The following is a 22,108-nucleotide window of genomic DNA, read 5'->3' as shown; positions in this document are numbered from 1 at the left end:
CAAAACAGGACTGGAGATGGAGGCCGCTGCTTAACGCCCGTGGGATGTGGTCTCCATTTCCCCTCTCTCCCCATATTTGCCCTTCCCCTGGCACCCAGAAGGCCATCAGAAGGGGGATGACAAACACAGGACGCTGTCGAGACCCGGGCGATAGTCATCCACAGTTCCTCCGGCCAAGTGTAATTTCCATTAATAGAGATCTGGCGTTCTCGTCCAAAAATAGACGTTTGTCCGTTGATAAGGGCCAGCTGGCGGCAGCTGCTCTCCACACAGCCAGAGGCGGGACGGAGGCTCTGGGACCGAACATGTCGGAACGCCAAGTTCCCTTCACTTTCCTACGCAGCCCCAGCTGGGACCCCTTCCGGGACTGGCCCCGGGGCAGCCGCCTCTTTGACCAGTCCTTCGGGATGCCCCTTATCCCGGAAGACTGGTACAAGTGGCCCGCAGTGACCACCAGCTGGCCGGGCTACGTCCGACCGCTGGTCAGCTCGAGCCCCGAGCCGGTGGTGACCAGCCCCGTCGTCACCTCGCCGGCCGCCAACCCGGCCTACGGCAGAGCCCTGAGCCGGCAGCTCAGCAGCGGCATCTCCGAGATCCGGCAGACGTCGGAGAGCTGGAAGGTGGCCTTGGACGTCAACCATTTTGCCCCCGAGGAGCTGGTGGTGAAGACGAAGGACGGGGTGGTGGAGATCGCCGGTGAGTACGGAGGGGGCAGATTCTGGAGCCGTTCTCGCGCCCACGCGCACGTGCCTAGTTTTGCACTTCGGAAGCGCTACGCAAGAGAGCCGGGTTCCAGTCCTCGCTCGGCCATAAAGCTTGCTGGGTGACTTTGGGCCAGTCGCTGGCTCTTAGTCTGACCTACCTTACAGGGCTGTTGTGAGGATAACATGCAGAGAGGAGGAGGAGGACCACGTAAGCCACCTTGGGTTCCTTGCAAGAGGAGAAGAGGAGGGATAGCAATGTAATAAAATAATAATAACAACAACAACAAAAACAACAATATTAATGATGACAAAAAGTGGGGCCCACAAGAACCAATGGGTCTCCGGACACTTTTCTGGGCACCCATTTGCATAATGGATGGGATGTGTGTGTGCCTGTGTGTGTGTGTGTGTGTGTGTGTGTGTGAGGGAGAGAGAGACAGAGAGAGAGAGAGAGAGAAAGAGAGAGAGAGAGAGAGAGAGAGCATCTATGGGTGGTGATCCAGAGTGAGAGAGAGAAAGCGGTAGTGGGGACTGTGTCGGCTGACAGAGGAGGGGCAGGGGAGAAAAAGAATTTGTCTCCAGTGAAAAATGATTCCACTGATGCTGAAAACTGTGGGTCGTTTAGTGCTGGGGTCTCCGGTGTGGGTCGTTTAGTGCTGGGGTCTCCGGTGTGAGTCGTTTAGTGCTGGGGTCTCCGGTGTGGGTCTTTCAGTGCTGGGGTCTCCGGTGTGGGTCTTTCAGTGCTAGGGTCTCCAGTGTGGGTTGTTTAGTCCACAGACACCTCTCTTGGCACCCACCAGGCTCCCTGTGCCTCCTGATTTTTGTTTTATTTTATTTTAATCCTTAAGGTTTTTTTAAAAATTAAACTGGTAAGCTGGCTTGCTGCAAAGTGAAATTCTGCCTTCCGGTGCAATCTTTGTTTGGGTTCAAAATAGTGGTTTTGTGGCCAGCCATGGCCACCTTGGCGGCCATTTTTATGGATACGCAAGCCCCCACCCCATGGCAGCCATCTTGTGAAAGCACTTTTGACCCTCTCTCAACATTCCACATGTGCCCACCAACCCCAAAAGGTTCAAGACCCCTGGTTTAGTGTGTTGGGGCTCAGACCCCAGCTCTGCTCAGTCTTGTGGGCAGGTTACTTGTCCTTTGTGACTAGCCACACCTCCCATGGAAGCCATTTTGTGGTGGCACCCAGGACAGTTTCTGAAATTGCTGAATGTGCTCCCGGGCCCAAAGAGGTTCATAGAACAGTAGGATTGGAAGGGGCCTATAAGACCATCGAGCCCAACCCCTGCTCAACTCAGGAATCCAGGTCAGGTTGCTGATCTCTGCAATATGTGAACCAAAACTCGGTTATCCTTCCAAATCCACACTTCTCCAAATTTGGCAACAGAGTTCACCAAACAGAAAACACATACAACATGTGTATGTTAGGGGGAAAGCGCACACAAAAATGCATTTACGAGTGAAGGTAATGTTCAAAAATACATTATATTAGGAAAATTGCTTGAAACGAATGTGTATATTAGGCAAAATCGTATACAAAAATGTATGTATTGGAAGGAATGCACACAAAAATACCTACAAATTTTCATGAGAACTTTTTTAAAAAATCCTCAAAGTTTGGGATGAACTGAACTTAAGACTGGGGGAAATTCTGGAGTTGGACTCGACAGCCTTGTAAGCCCCTTCCAACCCTACTATTCTATGATTCTGTGATTCTCAAAGATCAGGACAAACTGAATTTAAGACTGGAAAAATGGGAAATTGATAGAAACTGAAATTGACCGATTCATCGATCCCTGGTGGTGAGTACCATTGCTTAAGAACAGGATATATTTTTAATATTTCTATTTCTTTTTATTTATAGCACTTTATCCTTCCCTTTAGCCAAAAAGTCTCCCAAGGTGGCTCGCAAAGATAAGAAATCAGACTTATCCACAGGCTTACAGGCGATACAAAAGGGAGGGAGGAGGGAAAAAGCCAATTTAGGCACTAGATTCTTCATTGCAGTGAGGTCCAAGCTTCTCCACTTCCAAACGAATTCTCCCATCTTTCACCAGCTTTGCTTTCTTGTCCCAGCCCCGCCATAACATCAGGCTGAACTGAAGTGCTCAGTGAGACTGTTCCCTTAGTGCTTTAGCAAGCCACTGGGGAGTATTAAAAGGCCACACTGAATGAGACAAGAGGTCCATCTAATCTAGCAATCCATCTACAGCAGTGTTTGGAAGCCTCACAAAAATCGCAGGCAGGAGACAGTGGTGATAATAACTGCCTGATTCTTTACGACTTGTAAGATATACTGCCTGCAATATGGAGGTTCCATTCCTAGTAGAATGATCAACAAGTTGCAGAATTTTTCACTGATTAATCATAGAATCATAGAATAGTAGGGTCGGAAGGGGCCTACAAGACCCTCGAGTCCAACCCCCTGCTCAGTGCAGGAGTCCAAGTCAGAGCATCCCTGACAGGTGGCTGTCTGGCCTCATCTTGAACGCCTCCAGTGTGGGAGAGCCCACCGCCTCCCTAGGGAGTCAGCTCTATTGTCGTATCGCTCTAACAGTCAGGAAGTTTTTCTGCCTTGAACCAATTAACAAACTCATTCAGTTTTAAAAATCAACATTTTACCTATGTGTTGAGATTATCAAAACCTCAATATTTCCCAGGCATTTTAGCATTTTAGCTTTCTAAATTTGTATCTTTGCTGTTTTAAATCTGTATTTTAAACTCCTGTACTGCTGCTAGGTTTTATTGTGGTTGTATTGTTATATTGTGTTTTTAATGTTCTATATATTTCAAATTGTTTTATTGTGTGTTGTTTGGTTTTAATTTTTGTGAACCGCCCAGAGAGCTTCGGATATTGGGCGGTATAGAAATGAAATGAAATGAAAAATGAAATGAAAAATATAGGTACTAATTGATACTGAAGGAAGATAACAAGACAAATGCTACCACATGGGCATATTCTGTCTGGCTTTTACCAGTGTTTAATATTGAAAGCTTAAACAAACGACAACTCTGCTCCTTTGATTTTAAGGTTTTAGTTTCCATTTTTGTTATATGATGTTTTGTTTTGTTTGTAAACTGTGTCCGGGCCCCTTGGTGGGGCTGAACATCAGGATTAAAATGCTTTTATATGCTTTTACATAGAAATGAAAGTCTTCAAATGTTTAATACGTTGAAGTTAACATCAAAATACCTGATAAGAGTTCATGGGCAACCTCAAAGCTGAGCCATGCCCAGTACACTTTGCCTTCACCAATTATATATGGCTCCCAATGCTTTTATTCCACATGAAAGAACAGGCTAACGATACATCTAAATGAAATAAAAGAAATGTAAAGTTGATCCCATCATTCGACAGAAATGTTAGCTGATTAGCCCAGATTAAGCTGATTGAAGCAAGAGGCCCTTTTTCTCAGCTAGCAGCCATTGCTAGAGTGAGTGATCACAAGAATTCCTTGCTGGGTCATGTCGAAGGGCCGTCCCGTTGTGCCTGCTAAAATGGCCAACCAGATACCTCCGAGAAGCCCAGAAGCAGGACATAATGGAGAACTCGTTTCTTTGGACCCAGCATCTTAACCCACAAAAAGGATGCTATTTTCTCTTCTAGGGCAGCCGTCCCAACCAAACCTGGGGCCCTCCAGATGTTTTGGACTACAACTCCTAGCATGCCTGGCCATTGGCCATTCTGGCTGGGAACAGTGGGGGATGGATTCTGAAACATCCAAAGGGCACCAGCTCGGGGAACTGCTCCTGGGAATTGCTCCCAGGCAATACCCCGTCCGTGGCAAAGTGGACAGCACAGCCCTAGCCCTGCTGAAACAGATGTACCAGGTGGGAAATCAACATGGGTAAGGGTGGCCAGGTGTCCTACTTTAGAGGGGGCAGTCCTCTATTTGAAGGGCTGTCAGGGGACACTCCTTTGTTTGCAGGTGTCCTCTGTTTGAAGGACTCTCCTGTCCAAGTCTGGTTTTTAGATCAAGAACCCTAAGAAGGGAGAGCAGGCAGATGGGCCTTGAAGTTTCCCACCCACAGTTAGCAGCACCTGGAGAGCAGACTGAACAGGTAGGCGCACCGCTCACCAGCACACAGGCTCCCACACTACTAGGGTGAGAGGTATTGTATTTCTATTTGGCTTATAGTCATTATTTCCAGGTTTGCAACTATGCGTTAGCATATGCACATTTTATGCACATTTGTGTCTTCTCTTTTGGCGAGGCAATGCATTTCTTCTGTTTTGGTGATGCGTAAGCAGCCATCCTGCCATGGGATAAGGGTAGCGATGTCGGAGAAATCCGCAATGGATTCAAAATGAGTTCAGATTTCTGTTTCTAGTTCGGAAAAGCGGACCAGCTTTTTCTGAGCTGCACAGATTCTGAGGACTTGCAGGCTGGTTTTTCACTTTTGGGGGGCATTGTGCAGGTGCACATTAGCGCTAATGCAAATTAACCCACGTGGAATGAAATTCTGGTTTTAAAAAAATCCACTTCCATCAATGAGCAGATGACAGAACGAAATACGCCTGACAATCCACGAAACACAGAGGGAACAGATTTAACCAACTCTGAACGTCCCAAGTGGTTAAGACGCTGAGCTGCAGACCGGAAGGTCGGCAGGACAGCAGTTCGAGACCCGAGTGCCGCGTGGCGGAGTGAGCTCCCGTCTTCAGTCCCAGCTCCTGCCAACCTAGCAGTTCGAAAGCAAGAAATAGCAAGTAGATAAATAGGCACCGCTTCGGCAGGAAAGGTAACAGCGTTCCGTGCGCCTCAGTGTTCAGTCATGCCGGCCACATGACCACGGAAGCGTCTTCGGACAGCGCTGGCTCTTCGGCTTAGAAACGGGGATGAGCACCACACCCTAGAGTCGGACACGACTGGTTGGGGGCACCTTTACCTTTACGTTTTTAACATGACTCCAGCTTCCAGAAGGCCAGCTAGCTGTGTTAGTCTATCACAGCCTTCGCCAACCTGGTGCCCCCCAGATATTTTGAACTATATTTCCCATCAGCCCTAGCCAGCATGGCTAATGGGCAGGGATGATGGAAGTTGTAGTCCAAAACCTCTGGAGGGCATCAGGCTGAGGAAGGCTGGCATGTTCCAACAGAAACAACAAAGCGTCCATTTTGTCGGATGTTCAGCGCAAGCAGGGCTACTCTGCCCAATGCAATGGGCTAAAGAGAAAAAGGGGGTGTGGTCCAAGGAGGCAGACAAAGGGACCCACGCAGCTTGGGGGCATCCTCTGCCCTGCCCCACCCCATGCCCAGCTGCATGGCGTCTGGCATAATAGATTCCTGATTGAAATCAAGGAGATCGATCAGGTGCCACGTTTGACTTTGCAAATTATGGGAGGCGGCGGCGGGGGGAGGACCCCCAAATCTCAGCCTTTTTCAGTTACATGCCGGAGGCCTGAATGCAGACATTCTGCTAAGCACTGGACACCACTGCTTCCCTCTCCAGCCTGTCTCTGCTCCCCTCTGATGAATTGCTGATGATGAAGAATTATTTCTGTAATTTCCAGAGGGGTAACCTTGTTAGGTCTGTGGCAGCCCAAACCACAGAAGAGTCTTGTGGCACCTTAAAGACTGACAAGTGTATTCTATCGGCCACAAAAGCTGATGCTGGAGTACACTGGCCAGTCTTTAAGGTGCCACAAGGCTCCGGGTCGAATTATCGATGGTTTCTCTCGTGCTACATTTTTTTCTTCCCTAAGGGATCAGATTGTGGGGAAATGCACCTTTTCCTATGCACAGCCTTTGCTTGTGCCATAGTCAACGCTGGTCGTGGTGGGATTTCCCCCCCGCCCCAGTTTGCCACTATCTGAAATATTAATGAATGTATGAAGTCCATGGCTTAATGTGCGGCTGCGTAACTATGGCAACCAGCAGCAGAAGGATGGAGGAAAGAGAGGAGAATGGGGATGCTGAGTTACCACAAGCGATTAAAAAAGACACACACAGGACAGCAGCCCAGGTGGGGAAGGTTGCCGACTGACCAAAAAGTAATGCCCCAGAATGCTCCTGTGTCTAAAAGCAGCAAGATCTGCAGAAATCGGAAAGCGGGTCTTTTCGACATTGAGCTAAGCTTCAGCGCCTGCTGTGGACCGGAGATTGAGCTGCTGTCAAAGGCACAGCAGCAGAGTCTGGTCCAAAAAGTTGGCAATCCGATCGGCATGGAACCCTCCTCTCTTGCCCCTCCCCCCCCTTGGGATGAACTGTGATTTCCATGGAGGCCTTCAAGTATTAAATATTCATTCATTTGAAATGTGGGTTTCCCATCTTTCCTTTTCTTAAAAGGAGGCTGAGAGCATACCATGAGCATAAAACACAGTCAGTTCCTAATACGCCGTTAGAACAGCCTACCCCAACCTGGGAAAGGATGCTTTAGCATCCTCACATAATCCCAACGTACAGTGAGATTTCATCACCCACCCCAATAATTCAGCCCCAGATCTCTGCATGACCAAGGGTGACATTTAGAAGGGACAACAAATGCAACAGCGAGCACTTTGTGATAGCAAACTGAAAGGTCTGCTTGGAATTTGGAACATTGCATCGGATGCATTCGTTTATTTTTCTCAAAACGGCAAGTTTCTAGCCCTCAGTTTCACGGGAGGGGCAGTGGGAATCTTGTGCGAGCCATGTCAGTTGCTAGCAGCTCGAGACTCAGGCATGATAGCAAGCGGGGCTTCAAGTGGATAGCATGTGCTCAGGGGACACTTTAAGCTCCATGAGGACTAGCATCCGTATATACAAAGAATGTGATTAAAAAGCTGAGGAAGGAAAAAGGAAGCTGGAAGCAACTCTGACCAGTGGGTTGCACAAAGATTGAACCCAAATAAAGATGGCTCTGCGGGGAGCATGCCAGGCTCCCCAGTTTTTATGTTTAAAAAAGCTTAAATAAATTAGTACTACCCAGTGGAGGCTGGTGGCTCCGATGCCAATGGGGCAGTAAATCTGCTTTCAGAACCAGTCAGAACTCTAAAGAAGCTATCCAAGGTGCTTCCGCAACTCGGATAGCTCCTGTAGAGTGCTGACTGAAACCCAGAGCAGATCCACCACCCCACTGACATCACAGCCACCAGACCCTGCTCCTGCTACCCCTCTGGAAAGTGTTTTCACGAGTTGGACCTGTGCAGTCAGAAATAAGCACCACTGAGTTCAATGGCGCTGACTCCCAGGTAACCGGGTCTAGCATCGCACTCATACCCCATGAGTTTAAACTGTGAAATTTTATGAGTGGTTTCTTTCTTTGTTTGCTTTGGATGTCTGTATTTATGATGGAGCTTCTAACTGGAGTCCCTGTTTCTTTGAGAGTAAATAATAGGAAAGCTGGACATGTATGTTATCTCCTGGAGGAAGGGGGTATGGCGAAGGGTTTTCCTTGAGGGCTCGGCTACAGCAGATACCATGATAAGCCCCTTCCCCTCGACATTTACCACTGCGTGCGTGCATCATTAAATGGCCACACAAGAAGAAGCACACGCCTGCGATCCGATCGCTTTCTTCTTTTGCCATGCTTCCTCGCTGCACACAAGCACGTCGGGACCATGCAGGAGGGGAACGAAGCCAAAGAACTAAAGGAACCCCAAGTTGTGGCGGACTGCCCCTTCTCCACTTCTGGAAATTCTCCTCATTGAAACAGGACTGAAAATGCTGATTAGAGAGAGCCAGCAAAACCATAAAGACTGAGGGGAATTCTCTCCTATCCTTTGGAGTAGCACTGATTGTTCCATAACAGTGACATTTTTTTTCTCTCTCTCTCTCCTCTTCCAGGGAAACATGAGGAAAGACAGGATGAGCATGGGTACATTTCTAGATGCTTCACAAGAAAATACACGTGAGTAGGCAAAATGAGTGGAGAACAGTCCCCCCCAACATGGTGCCCTCCAGATGTGTGAATTACAAATCCAGCCCTCCGAATTTCCCCAGATCGCCACGCCCCCTGAGTAGGCATGTATAGGATTGCACTCTTAGGTGTAATTTCAGCTGTTTCACATTGACTTACGATGGATCACCCATTGCAACCATGGGATTACGCACCAGAACATTTTTTGACTATGGGCCAAATAGCCCCACAGAGTTTGATTGTCTTGTCCAGAACCAAGCTTTCATAATTCAATGAAAAGTTCTCGCTTTTTGAAATGGGACAGTCCACTACAAAAAGCTGAAACTCAACAAAAATCAGCTCTTAAGAAGAGCCCTGATGACAGAAAACTGTTTTTTCTGTTTTGTTTGCAAATGCGATCAAGATCTCAGCTAAGACTCAGTGCACTGCAAAGGCAGCTAGCTTAGGTGACTGGAAAGGGGGAATTAAACAAGCCCATTGTGGAGCAGACGTCTCTCATGGGTATGAGAGCTAAATCATTTCAGTACATCATTGAGCCATGACAGTGAAATCAAAACTCCATGTTCAGAGGCAGTTTGCTGTTGAATTCCGGTTGCGTTATCAAGCCTGGTTGGAGAACCAGTGGCCTTTCAGATGTTGTCGGACTCCAACTTCTATCATCCCCAACATTGGCTGTTCTGTCTGGGACTTATGGATGTTGGAGTCCAAAAGCATCAGGAGAGCCACCAGTTCCCCAGCCCTGTCTTATGGTTTCTCTGGCCTCCTCGTGCCAGGTAAGTCAAAATTATTATCTCTCATATTGTTGACGGGAGGGGCAGGACTGAGGCTTAGAGTGAGTCGAATGCCTAAGACCACCTAATGAGTTTGGGTCAGCAGTGGGATTTGAGCCAAGGGCATCCTGATTCATAGCTTCATCTCTTGCCTACTATGCTATGCCAGCTCTCTTACCAGCTCTCTTACTTGCTTAGGGATGCTGGAGAAATTCGAGACGGACTAAAATGAGCTCGGATTTCTAACAATCTGACCTGTGGAATCCACCGCAGACTGACCTTCTCAGGCTGCATGGAGTCTGTGGACTTCCGGAAGTTTTTTTTTTTCTTTTTTTTACTTTCCTGAAATTTATGCAAATTTATTTGTTAGAAAATATGCAAGTTTCTGCTGAGACTGGTAAATATACATGGGGGAAAGTTGAATGGAATGGGGGACAGTGCGCTAAATGTTACGTACTAAGGTAAATGATGTAAATTGTTGTGAACTCTCTTATGGAATTATTTGCGTATTTTTGTGCAAAAAAAAATCGAATCTGTCTGTGAATAGATAACAGAACAGGTGCCTGGCAATCTGCAAAACACAGAGCAGAGTTTACACAGTTTGTACATCCCGACGTGCTATACCTGCTCTGTGTCTTACGTGTTTTTGTAGGAAGGCACCATCAACTGGATGAGTTTGCGATCTCATCCCACTCTTGCGTTCTGCTCCCTTCCTCAGGCTGCCCCCCGGTATCGACCCAGCTGTGGTCCGTTCGTCTCTTTCGCCTGATGGGATGCTGACCATCGAAGCCCCCCTGCCCAAGCCTGCTATTCAATCCGCTGAGATCAAGATCCCCGTGACCTACGAAACTCATGCCCAGATCCCTCCATCGGAGGCGAAGAAGCCTGAGGAGGCAGCCAAGAAATAAACAGCCTGCAGCCCATGGGCAGAAAACGGGCATCTCAAACCCCCATATATTCCTTTTTGTAAAACCAGGGTGGACAACACGCAGGCCACAGGGGGGGGGCTGACCTTTTTTGTGCCCCCCGCCACCGAATTTGCCAGATTTACATTTTACAATGTAAAGACACCTCTGCATTCTCTCTTACAAATAAATTCTTTTTTTAAACCCCGATACGATATTCTTTTATTTTTAAATCTTTATTCCGCTTATCTCCTGGCTTTATGTTCAGGGTCGCAATGGAAGTCAGCCCATCAAAGTGGCTGTGGCCAATCAGTTTTTACTCCATCTTGTGCACAGTTGCGGTGGGCAGGCGGTAAGAGAAGGAAGGGATGGGATGGGATGGGATGGGATGGGATGGGATGGGATGGGAGAAAGGACAGGAATTTCTACCTTCTTCCAACACATCTTAAAAGCACAGTCCTAACCCTGTCTAGACAGAAAAAAGTCCTACAATCCTATGCATGTTTCGACAGAATCCTACAACTCCAAGCATTCCCCAGCCAGACTTGCTGCCTGAGGAATGCTGGGAGTGGATAACTTTTTCTGTCTAAACAGGCATAGGACTGTGTCTTTAAAGTTAATGGACCTTTTGCTAGAGTGCAATCCTATGACCAGTGGTGTAGTGATAAATCTGGAAGTGCAGGCACTCCTCATGACAGACCCCATAGCCACACCCCCAAGGAGAGTTGAGAAATTCAGGCTGCTGTATCGATCCAAGGGATGTCAGAGAAATCCACAATGGATTCAAATGAGTGTGGATTTCTATGAACCCAACCTCCTAATTCCACAGCAGACCAGCTTTTTCAGAGTTGCACAGATTCCAAGAGGTTGTGTTTTTTGTGTTTTGTTCTTTTGCGGAGGATTTGCACAAATCCGCACTCGCACTCATGCGCATTGGGGCTAATGAGCACTTGCATTGCTGTGCATTATCGCCAATTCGCACTTGCACTAATGTGGATCAGTGCCGGATGTCATGAGTGGGTGTGACCATGGCCAATCAGGTTATCATACAACCACCCCCATCACCCCATGGGCCCATTTTCCTTTCTCTGTGCTGGGAGAGGTGTGGTGTTCCATGCCCCTCTCAGCACAGAGACAGGGACTCGGTCAGCAGTGGGAGAAGCAGGCAGCTGCTTATCCCAGTGCTGGCTGAGTCCTGAGTGGTTTTGTGCATGGGGGAGCTGTGTGGAAGGGGCTGAGCTGGCACTGGGAAAACTGGCTGCTCTTCCCTTCGCCTGCTGAGTCCAGAGACCTATGGGGTTGACATACATAGCGCAAAAGGGACTCAACCAGAGGACACCCCTCCCAGCACTGGCTGAGTCCCTGGCTTCATACAGTGCGCACCATCCCGATGGGGGCGGCATGTGCTGTACAAAGCCACTTGTCTGGCCCTGGGAAGAGTCACCGTTCTTCCCAGAAACAGCCAACTCATCACCTGGCCCTATATCCCCATTGTTCTCTGACCTGATGTACCCGGAGAAACCCAAGGGAGCTCCGCAGGCCAGATGCGGAACCTCCGAGGCCTGGATTAGGCCCACAGTCCGAAGGTTCTGCATCTGTGCTGTAGCAGTTGAGATTTTCAAAATTCAGATGTGGGAGAACGCAAAACTGATGGGTTCATCTATCCAGGCCCAGGGCTTTGAGCGCGTGGCTCTTCAAAGGCTGGGTTTGAACCCCTGGTTATTCAGCCATGTTTGTGGGGCTGAATTGGGGTACCCCCACTTGTTTTTTCCTGAAAGGCTCCTCATCTTTAACAACTCTATGGCAGGCTGCTACACAGAAGAATTTAAGCCGCACGTTTCTTGAATTCTTCATCGAAGGATTTTAGTCGCACATTTAGTTATTAATGGGACATAAAGAACGTGACACTTCATAAAAATCTGAATGGGGAGGAAAGTGAAACTGAGAGATCCGTCCTTCCCTAAACCCAAGAAAGAGTTGTTCAAATGTGAACAAAACCACTGCAGAGGGAAAAAGTGGGTGAAGAGCTAAAGATAGATCCAGCACATCGGTCCACGCCTCTGAAGTGCAACTGGACATCTGCCTTCCCTCTGTGGCCATCAATCCATTTCTAAAACCCAGCACAGGCACGTTTTAAATGCATTACCCACCGAATAATAGCAGAGATGGCCTCGGGAATTGTTGTTGTTTTTCCCAAGTTGCATCTGTAAGTAGCCTCACCGTGGAGCATTCCAAGCGCAAATCAACAGAGCTGGTGTGATCAAGTCGCAGGTGGTACTCAAAAGCCCCTGACCAGCCACAGAGGCTGGGGTAGTGCCAGGGGTGGGAGGGGGGAGAAGGCATCCCAGAGCAATGGCTCCTTATTTGGTCAGGTTTGCAAGGCACAGCGGAGCCTCTGCGATGAAGAGAACTTGAGGCAGGGGAGATAAAGCAAACTGTCAAAAAGAGACAGCTCAAGTGACCAGAACTATTACACATTCTGTGCCGTAAGCTCATGGACTGTCCAAACATCCATGGATGCTGGATCAAGGCCAGGCACCAGCTGTGTGTGTGTGTGTGTGTGTGTGAGAGAGAGAGAGAGAGAGAGAGAGAGAGAGAGAGAGGAGAGGAGAGGAGAGGAGAGGAGAGAAGAGAAGAGAAGAGAAGAGAAGAGAAGAGAAGAGAAGAGAAGAGAAGAGAAGAGAAGAGAGAAGAGAAGAGGAGAAACAGCATGGGACTGGAAACAAAGCCCTATGAGGAGAGACCAAAACAACTGGGCATGTTTAGCCTGGAGAAGAGAAGACTGAGGGGAGATAGGATAGTGCTCTTCAAGTCCTTGAAAGGCTGTCACAGAGAGGAAGGCCAGGATCTCTTCTCCATCAACCCAGAGCGCAGGACACGGAAGAATGGGCTCAAGTTCCAGGAAGCCGGATTCCGGCTGAAGGTCAGGAAAAACTTCCTGACTGTTAGAGCAAGATGACAATGGAGCCAATTCCCTAGGGAGGTGGTGGGCTTTCCCACACCGGAGGCGTTCAAGACGAGGCTGGACAGCCACCTGTCGGGGATGCTCTGACTTGGACTCCTGCACTGAGACAGAGGGTTGCTCGAGGGTCTTATAGGCCCCTTCCAACCCTATTATTCTGTGATTCTGTGTGTACAGCCCATCCATCTAGTTCAGTATTGTTTACAGCAGGGGTGAGGAACCCCTTTCAACCCAAGGCCCAAATTCAGTTTCTGCAGATCTCTGGGCAATGAGCAAGGGTGTCTGAGCCCTCCTCCCACACTGTTTAACAACAGCAGTTACAAAATGACTCCCACTCTAAATTATACCGCTGAAATGAAGGACATTTGGGATAAGCAGCGGTTAGATACAAAACAGCCTTCTGCAGATGGAAGAGGGCTGCTTATGAAAGGTGTGCCACTGCATGATTTTCAGGGATTTGCCCCTTCGCCCTCCCAGGACAGGGCAACCCATTCAGACACATCCCCTGAACCTTTTTGCATCATTTTCAGGGGGATGGGGGTCTGCCATTGTGGGGAGGAGGGGTTGCAGACATCGGCTTCCGCCACCTCACCTGCACCCACCTAAATCTGGATCCAACTCCAGGAGCAAATGTCTGTGTGGAAGGAGTATGAGCCCTATTCTGTTCTGGTACTCCAAGCAAATTCCTGGGCTCAGAATTCTTTCATTCTACGCGTGTGTCTTTTGCAGCAGTCTCCGTTGGGTGGATCTCAGCGACAGGGATGTCAGAGCAATATGTTTGGGGGTGGACCTTAATGAGATTTTCTAGGTTTGCCACCCACTTCATTCTGGTTCCCACTGCAGCAAGCTGGGCCAGTTCGTGGATTTTCCAAGCATTTCTGCACATTTTCCCCCAGGTGGCTTTTAGAATTTGCACAAATTCTATGCGCAGAATTTGCACAAATTGCACAGAAATTTGCAAAATTGCAGATCTGGTAAAAAAAGGCAAAACAAAAACAGACATCTGCCCATCCCTAGTCTAACACTGGATCCAGTGGAGGCTGGTGGCTCTGATTTCGGTGGGGCTGAGAATCCATTCTGGGTTTCAGTCAGAACCAGCCAGAACTCTAACAGAACTATCGAAGGTGCTGAACCCATGTGGGGGATATGGTTCATCACCTTGGATAGTTTCTTTAGAGTCCTGGCATTGTTGTTTATTCAGTCAGTCGCTTTTGACTCTTCGTGGCTTCATGGACCAGCCCATGCCAGAGCTTCCTGTCGGCCGTTGCCACCCTCAGCTCCCCCAAGGTCGAGTCCGTCACCTCCAGAATATCATCCATCCACCTTGCCCTTGGTCGGCCCTTCTTCCTTTTGCCTTCCACTTTCCCTAGCATCAGCATCTTCTCCAGGGTATCCTGTCTTCTCATGATGTGGCCAAAGTACTTCAGTTTTGCCTTTCATATCCTTCCCTCAAGTGAGCAGTCTGGCTTTATTTCCTGGAGTATGGACTGGTTTGATCTTCTTGCAGTCCAAGGCACTCTTATTGGGACGTTTTTTGTTGCCGCCTCCTGAACAATGTTGTGAACTTCTGTCCATAGTTCTTCCGGGACCCTATCTACTAAATCTAGTCCCTTAAATCTATTCTTCACCTCCACTGCATATTCATTAGGAATATTAGTGAGCTCATATCAAACTGATCTGGGGGTCTTCCCTATTCTCTTTAGTCTGATTCTAAATTGTGCAATAAGAAGTTCATGATCTGAACTACAGTCAACTCTAGGTCTTGTTTTTACTGACTGTATAGATGTCCTCCACCTTTGGCTACAAAGGATGTAGTCAATCTGATTTCGGTGTCGACCGTCTGGTGAAGTCCCCAGAGTGGAATCACAGCCCCACCGAAATAGGAGCCACCAGCCTCCACTGACTGGGCCATAGGCACAACAGCTCTCCAGGGTTTCAGACCTACCTGGAGATGCAGGAGATTGAACCTGCGACCTTCTGCATGCAAAGCAGGTGCTCAACCACTGAGCTACAACTTTCCCCCTATGAGTGAGTGCTTGTAGGAAGGAACTGGATGTTTTGATCAAATCATACCTCTTCTGCTCTGACAGCATTGGCTGCCTCTTCATTTCCAGGCCAAATTTAGGGTGCTGCTGTTCGCCTTAAAAGCCCTAAATGGTTTGGGACCAGGTTATCTGATGGACGGCTTGCCCTTCCATCCACCTGCCCATGCCTTAAGCCAGAGGTGGGCCGGAGGTAGATCTCCTGATGTGTTGGATTTCAACCCCCACAAGCGCCTGCCAGCATCATCCATGGTCAGCAATATCGGTAGTTCAAGTCCAAAAGATCTAGAGATCTACCTTCTGCCCACCCCTGATTTATGGTCAGCATCTGAAGCCTTGCACTCTGTCCTACCCGTGAGCGCTATTAAGTTAGTGAGTGCCAGGATCGGGGTCTTTTTATGTGGTGGCCCCGTATCTTTGGAATACTCAGATATGTAGGACCACACACACAGACACACACACCCCTCTCCGTTGGCTTTCAGGAGATCCCTAAAGACTTCTCTTTTAAATAATTCCAGTCTGAATTTGGGCAGGGCGGACCCAAAGGACGTTTTGCTGCCTAAGAGGAAATTGAAGATGGTGCCTCGCCTCCCATTTCCACATACAGAAGCCAAGCAGACTAGCAGTTGAGTCTTACTTCGACACTGGTGATGGGACTGCGTCTTCCTCTGCATCTGAGGGCAGCCGACAGGCCACAGGGCACATCTGGGATTACCCTCCGATACCTTGCTGCCACCAGCAGGCATCTGCATCACTCCTCCTCATGATAGAGCCTGCCCTGCATTTGGGTAATTTTATGGTGCTGCGTTTGAATACCTGCTTTATCTATTTTGGGCTGCATTAATAAAAGCATAGCTTCCAAATCCCAGGAAGTGCTAGTTCCCCTCTACTCAGCACTGGTTAGACCTCATCTGGAGTACTGTGTCCAGTTCTGGGCACCACACTTTAAGATGGATGCAGACAAGCTGGAGAGGGTTCAGAGGAGGGCAACAAAGATGATCAGGGGACTGGAAGCAAAGCCCTGTGAGGAGAGACTGAAGGAACTGGGCATGCTTAGCCTTGAGAAGAGAAGACTGAGGGGAGATAGGATCTTCAAGTCCTTGAAAGGTTGTCACAGAGAGGAAGGCCAGCATTTCTTCTCGATCATCCCAGAGTGCAGGGCACAGAAGAATGGGCTCAATTGACAGGAAGCCAGATTCTGGCTGAACATCAGGGAAAACTTTGTGACTGTTAGAGCAATACGACAATGGAACAAATTCCCTAGGGAGGTGGGGGGCTCTCCCACCCCAGAGGCGTTCAAGACGAGGCTGGACAGCCACCTGCCAGGGATGCTCTGACTTGGATTCCTGCATTGAGCAGGGGGATGGACTCGATGGTCTTGTAGGCTCCTTCCAACCCTACTATTCTATGATTCTACGATCTCCTGCTGTTTTTTTAATGTGGGAGCCTTGCTCTTCTGTTGTTGTTTTACTCGTTGGCAGTCTTATTAGATAGTTAAGATATTGATTATTCCATAAACCACCTTGGGAGGAGAGAGAACACCCTGAGAGGCAGGTTAAAAAAAATGCAAACAAAAAACAAGAACTTCTCGCGGGCACTTTAGATTTTTATGCTTGTCTTTGTTGTTTTTAACCTGCTTTTAACCTGTTTTATTATGTGAGCCACAGTGAGAATGTTTCTTATGTTTTGTTTATAGGTGGTTTGGGACAACAATAACTGTCAGAGACCCCCCTGTGCCCCCCCCAGTATGAAACTACGCCTACACTGTGATCAACATCTGAGGCCCTCCTCTGAGCGCCTCCTCCAAGGGAGGGTCAGAGGATGAGAACAAGGGAGAGGGCCTTTTTGATGGTGGCCCCCCAATTTTGGAATGCGCTCCCCAGTGAGGCCTGCCTGGCACCAGCATCATCATCTTTTCTGTACCAGCTCAAGACTTTCCTCTCCTCCCAGGCATTTGAAGGCATATCACCAGCTTCTTAATCTGTATTGACAGTTGTTTGGGTATGATTTGGAATTTTACTTCAAAATGCTTTTTAGCTATTTTATATTTTGTATGTGCTAATAATTTTGTTGCAAGTCATCTTGAGTCTTTTTTAAGAAAAAGGCAACTAAGAAATTTGAGGAAGAAGAAGAAGGAGGAGGAGGAGGAGACATATAACAGACAGACAGACAGGGAGAGAAAGAGAAAGAGAGAGAGAGAGAGAGAGAGATGCTTCCAAGCATTCCATATATTTTCCCTTAACAGAGTTTCCATGATAAGAAAAAAGACAGAAGGAACAGTGGGGAAAACACGGGAGGGTTAAGTGGAAGATAATAAAATTCTGTGCATGAGTTACAGCAATGGCAGGATAAAAGCCTAGTCTGGGAACACCCTAAATAAATCATCAATTAAATAAAAGAAGTAGACAAATAATTCCCTGCAAGGGTTTCCTCATGCGGCTGTGTGTGTGTAAAGGAGAGGGAGAGAACTAGCTCCTTCATGCATCTATGCATTTTCTCATGCCAGAAAGGCAAAGCGGACCAGACCACATCTTACGGTCCAGAGCAGCATCTTTGCCGTCTACTAGCTGGATAGCAACGGAAACTCCCAGGGCGATGGTTTCCATAGAAAAGGAACAAGCCTATAGCAGGGCCCCGGGAGAGGCAGCCTTGACCGATGAGAAGAGAGACTTCAAAAAAAAAAAAAGCTGCCCGGTGGAGTCTGTGAGGCGCTGGCGTGCTGCACGCAGGTCCCGCTGGGCTGGTAAAAGAGCTTTGCTGATGCCTGAGCTTTGCTTTTTTCCCTCCTCCTTCCGAATCCTTTTTCCTTTGGTGCCGTGTCTTTTAGATTGTAAGCCAGGGACTGTCTCATTATCAGTCTTGCAAGGCACTCTGGGAGCCTTTTTTGGCTGAAGGGCAGGGTAAAAATGCTGTAAATAAAATTATTATTATTATTATTATTATTATTATTATTATTGATGATGGTGATGATGGTGATGATGATAATGACCAGTCACTTACCTGGGAAAGGGAGCAGAACACATGGACTGTCCCTGGTAAATATGAACAGGCAAGGCATACATACACCTTGCATCAGCCATCCCAGACCCCGTGCCCAGCAGAATCATATGTCAGACTACAAACCCCATAATCCCCTGTCACCATGTACGTGCTGGTTGGGGATTATGGGAGCTGTAGTCCAACTCATCTCAAGGGTGCCAGTTTGGGAAGGCTGCCTTACAGATTTATCCAATAATAATAATAATAATAATAATAATAATAATAATAATAATTTCATGTCTATACTGCCCCATAGCCACAGGTCACAGCAATTTATCACACACACACACACACACACACACACACAGCCAGGCACAACGTTTCCACCGGGGGTTAAATTTGGGCCCCAGAAGCTGTTTCAATATCCAGGCCGAACCCTGAAACAGGCTGTCTGAGAGGACATTGATCGCTTCTTCGGAAAGACTCCTGACTGAGTCTGTGCAAATGTGATGCAGCGTAATCTATTTTCCCCACCCACCCCTAAACCCCAGGTGAATTTTCCAGGGCTTCATTTCGCTCGGAGGGAGCTGGCAATGGGTCAAGTCTCTGGCTGGTAGCTTATGCAGAAAACTCCCCTGCTGCCCAGGAAAATGCATGTCACTTCTCCATCCTCACCAAACTCACTGTTTTGGCAACCTCTTTGCCTCTGGGACAAAAGCTGCCCAAGGGGAGAGAAAGAGAAGGGGGGGGGGTGGAAGAAGAGAAAGAGACGCCCCTTCCTGCTCACTCTGCCCTGTTGCCACACTCAGAATGAGTAACTGCTTTGTGCGGGAGGGAAGGGGAGTGAGTGTTTGTGCACGCACATGCATGTGCTTTCCACTGCAGCGTGTATGTATGTGTGTGTGTGTGTGTGTGTGTATATATAGATATAGATATAGATATAGATATATTCTCACAGCTGGCTTCACATCTTCTAAGCAGATGGAGGAGGAGAGGCAGAGAGGCAGGAGGGACAGAGGGCGGGAGGGAGATGGCTGGCGCTAGGCTCTGCTGGCTGCAAGAAAGCCAAGCATGGATTGTGCTGTCAGGTTGAAACACCGACCAACCAACCGAGGTGCTGTGGCACTCCAGTGTGCAAGAAGCACAGCATCGTGTTGGATGGACCCTGAAAGACGTCGATCCTTCCTTGGGGGGGCGTAAGTGAGGACATGGAAGGTGCGAGGCAAAACTGATCAGGATTTGATCCGTCGTTCCTGGCTCCTTTTGGTTTCGTTCCTCGGGAAAATATGACAGAGCCGCGCCCAGAGGAACGGCCTATTAAATCATAACGTCACCTTAGCGCCCTTGCCTGTAGCATTGGATGCCGAGCTGTGCGAATCAGGGAAGGAATCCCCAGTTTGAACTGGGCCTCACTCCGTGGAGGCTGGAGGCTCCAAGTTTCAGTCAGATCCATTCAGAACTCTGAAGGAGCTGTCCAAGGTGCGTTGGTGTCACTGAGATCGGAGCCCCCAGCTTCCAGTGGCCTCACTAAGGGGCTTTGCGTGAGCCCCTCTGTCTTGCAGCAATACGAAGTGGTGCTGCAATAAAATGTTGCAGCATGGAGTGCTTCTCTTTGGGCTTCCAGCTAGCCAGGCAGTGAAGCCTCTGCTGGGACACTCCGTTTCATTTCTCCTGCTTCCTGGTTTTCCATCCCTACCCTCTCCAACATGCTCAGTTCTATTGGGCTGTTGGGAGGGGGGAGCATCCTGCCATCACCCCCATTAGGGTTTTTTCCTAAAGGTTTTTTCTTTTTGTTTTCTGCAAACCTTGGGTTTCTGGCAGGAAGGGGCAACGCAAGCTCCCTGCAGCTGTACCTTCTCTGGCTGGTGGGTGTGGCCAGGCTGGTCACCCCTTTGTCATGATGTTCTTCATGGGAGATGGGGGATACAACCTCCCCCCAATGACCCTCAGTCTGCTGACCAATGGCAGAGGCCAGAGTGTGCTTCCTTTCCGCTCTGCAGCGCCAGGTCAACTGGGAATTGGAGGAGAGCAGGGGTGCAGAACCAATTTCATCCTGATGGCCAAATTCAATTTCCGAGAAGCTCTCAGGGGCTGCATTCCGGTGGTAGGTGGAGCCCAAGGCAAAAAGGGTGTGGCCAAACCCTCCAAAATCCAGCATATTTGGGCTTGAAGCTCTTCCTGCCACTAACGGAGCATTAGGAGAGGCAGTTCAACCTTTTGGAATGGGGAAAAACCCGCACAAAAGATGGGAAACAACCAAAAGATTGGTGGCTGGCGGAAAGGGGGCGTAGCCAAGGCAAGAAGCAGTGGATGCTTTAACACTGCGATTTTATGTGCAGAATTTGCACAAATTGCACAGAAATTTGCACAAATTGCAAATCTAGTAAAAAAGGCAAAACAAAACCAGACATCTGCCCATCCCTAGTCTAACACTAGGTGTACAGTGGAGGCTGGTGGCTCCGATTTCAGTAGGGCTATGATTCCACTCTGGGTTTTAGTTAGAACTGGCCGGGACTCTAAAGAAACTATCCAAGGTGATGAACCCCATCCCCAAAACGGGTTCAGCACCTTCAATAGTTCCTTTAGAGTTCTGGCTGGTTCTGACTGAAACCCAGAATGGATTCGTGGCCCCACCAAGATCAGAGCCACCAGCTTCCACTGGACCCAGTGTCAGACTAGGGATGGGCAGATGTCTGGTTTTGTTTTGCCTTTTTTACCAGATTCGCAATTTGTGCAAATTTCTGTGCAATTTGTGCAAAGTCTGAGCATAGAAATTTTCTCAAATTGCCGAAGCCGCCTGTGGGGAAATGCACAAAAATGCTCGGAAAACCCATGAAATGGCCCAACTTGCTGCAGACTGACTCAGGAGCTGCAGCGAGAACCAGAACGAAGTCTGGGGTGGGGGGCAAACCTTGAAAAGTTTGTCGAGCTCCACCCCACACCTGGATTCCTCTGACATCCCTGTCGCTGAGATCAACCCAACGGAGCCTGCTGCAAAAGACACGCACGTAGAATGAAAGAATTCTGTGTGCTTCTGTTCAAGATTGCAGCCAGCCATGCCCTTTACAGATTAGTCCATTCCCTTTTCCCCCACCTCTGTGTTTCTGTCCCCACCGCAACAGCCAGCATGTCCTGCTCAGTTGTTAGAGGGTCTTTTTCCCCCTAAATCTTTTTTTTTGCTTTTGTACTTCTGCAAACCTTGCGTTTTCCCCACACCTGCTGATAATCTCTTTCTCGTGTGTGTGTGTGTGGTGCCATGTTGGCTACATAAAGATCGACACTCAGGGAATGAGTTTGCTATTAGGATGTACCAGCCTTCGCCAACCTGACACCCTCCAGATATGTTGGACTACAACACCCATCATCCACCAGCCAGCATGGTTGTTGTAGTCCAATACATCAGTGGGGCACCAAGTTAGCGAAGTCTGGTATACAGCAGGAGTGCAGAACCTTCTTTTCACTCAAGGGCTGAATTCTATTTTGGAGGCGTTCTCGGGGGCTGCATTCCAGTGGTGGGCAGAGCTAAAGGCAAAAGGGGCGGGGCCAAAAATACCCCACATCCCAGCCTATTGTAGCTTAAAGCTCTTGCGGTCAGTAACTCGGCTTTAGGAGAGGCCTTTCAGAATGGGGGAATAAAACAGGAAACCACCAGACAATCAGTGCTCAGCGGAACGAAGCGTAGCCATCTGGGAAACCGTGGAGGGCCTGAACTCCTGGCATAGAGGATGGGGCACTCCATGGAATTCTACAATTTGTGATCTGTTGGAGGTGCTACCCCATGGAGGAGAAGTGTCGGGAGCTGCCCCTTTTCAGCATGTAACTCTTTTGCTGAGGGAACTGCACTGGCTGCCCATTCGCTACCAGGCCAGGTTTAAGGTTCTAGTACTAGTGTGCAAAGC

The 22,108-nt window shown here is 48.5% G+C and overlaps 1 protein-coding gene across 1 annotated transcript; it reads left to right on the top strand.

The window, feature by feature from the left end:
• Positions 1-267: 267 nt before the first annotated feature.
• On the top strand, positions 268-10,435 carry HSPB1 (heat shock protein family B (small) member 1). The gene is made up of 3 exons (XM_084823097.1): positions 268-696; positions 8,479-8,542; positions 10,040-10,435. The coding sequence occupies exons 1-3, from the start codon at positions 306-308 to the stop codon at positions 10,227-10,229; spliced, it is 645 nt and encodes a 214-aa protein (XP_084679223.1). The 5' UTR covers positions 268-305; the 3' UTR covers positions 10,230-10,435.
• The last annotated feature ends 11,673 nt before the right edge of the window (positions 10,436-22,108 follow it).

The sequence above is a fragment of the Heloderma suspectum genome, chromosome 16, assembly GCF_057233095.1.
Source record: "Heloderma suspectum isolate Gila_16-S chromosome 16, 16-S_ref, whole genome shotgun sequence".
Lineage (NCBI taxonomy): Eukaryota > Metazoa > Chordata > Lepidosauria > Squamata > Helodermatidae > Heloderma > Heloderma suspectum.
The sequence above is the reverse complement of the archived record's forward strand: the minus strand, read 5'-3'. Positions and strand labels throughout refer to the sequence as shown.

Bases quoted from the DNA above. Each gene is read 5' to 3' on its own strand.
- HSPB1 (XM_084823097.1), top strand. From the start codon at position 306: ATGTCGGAACGCCAAGTTCCCTTCACTTTCCTACGCAGCCCCAGCTGG. The intron at 697-8,478 runs GTGAGTACGGAG...CTCCTCTTCCAG, and splicing joins CGGGGTGGTGGAGATCGCCG to GGAAACATGAGGAAAGACAG. The intron at 8,543-10,039 runs GTGAGTAGGCAA...TCCCTTCCTCAG, and splicing joins TGCTTCACAAGAAAATACAC to GCTGCCCCCCGGTATCGACC.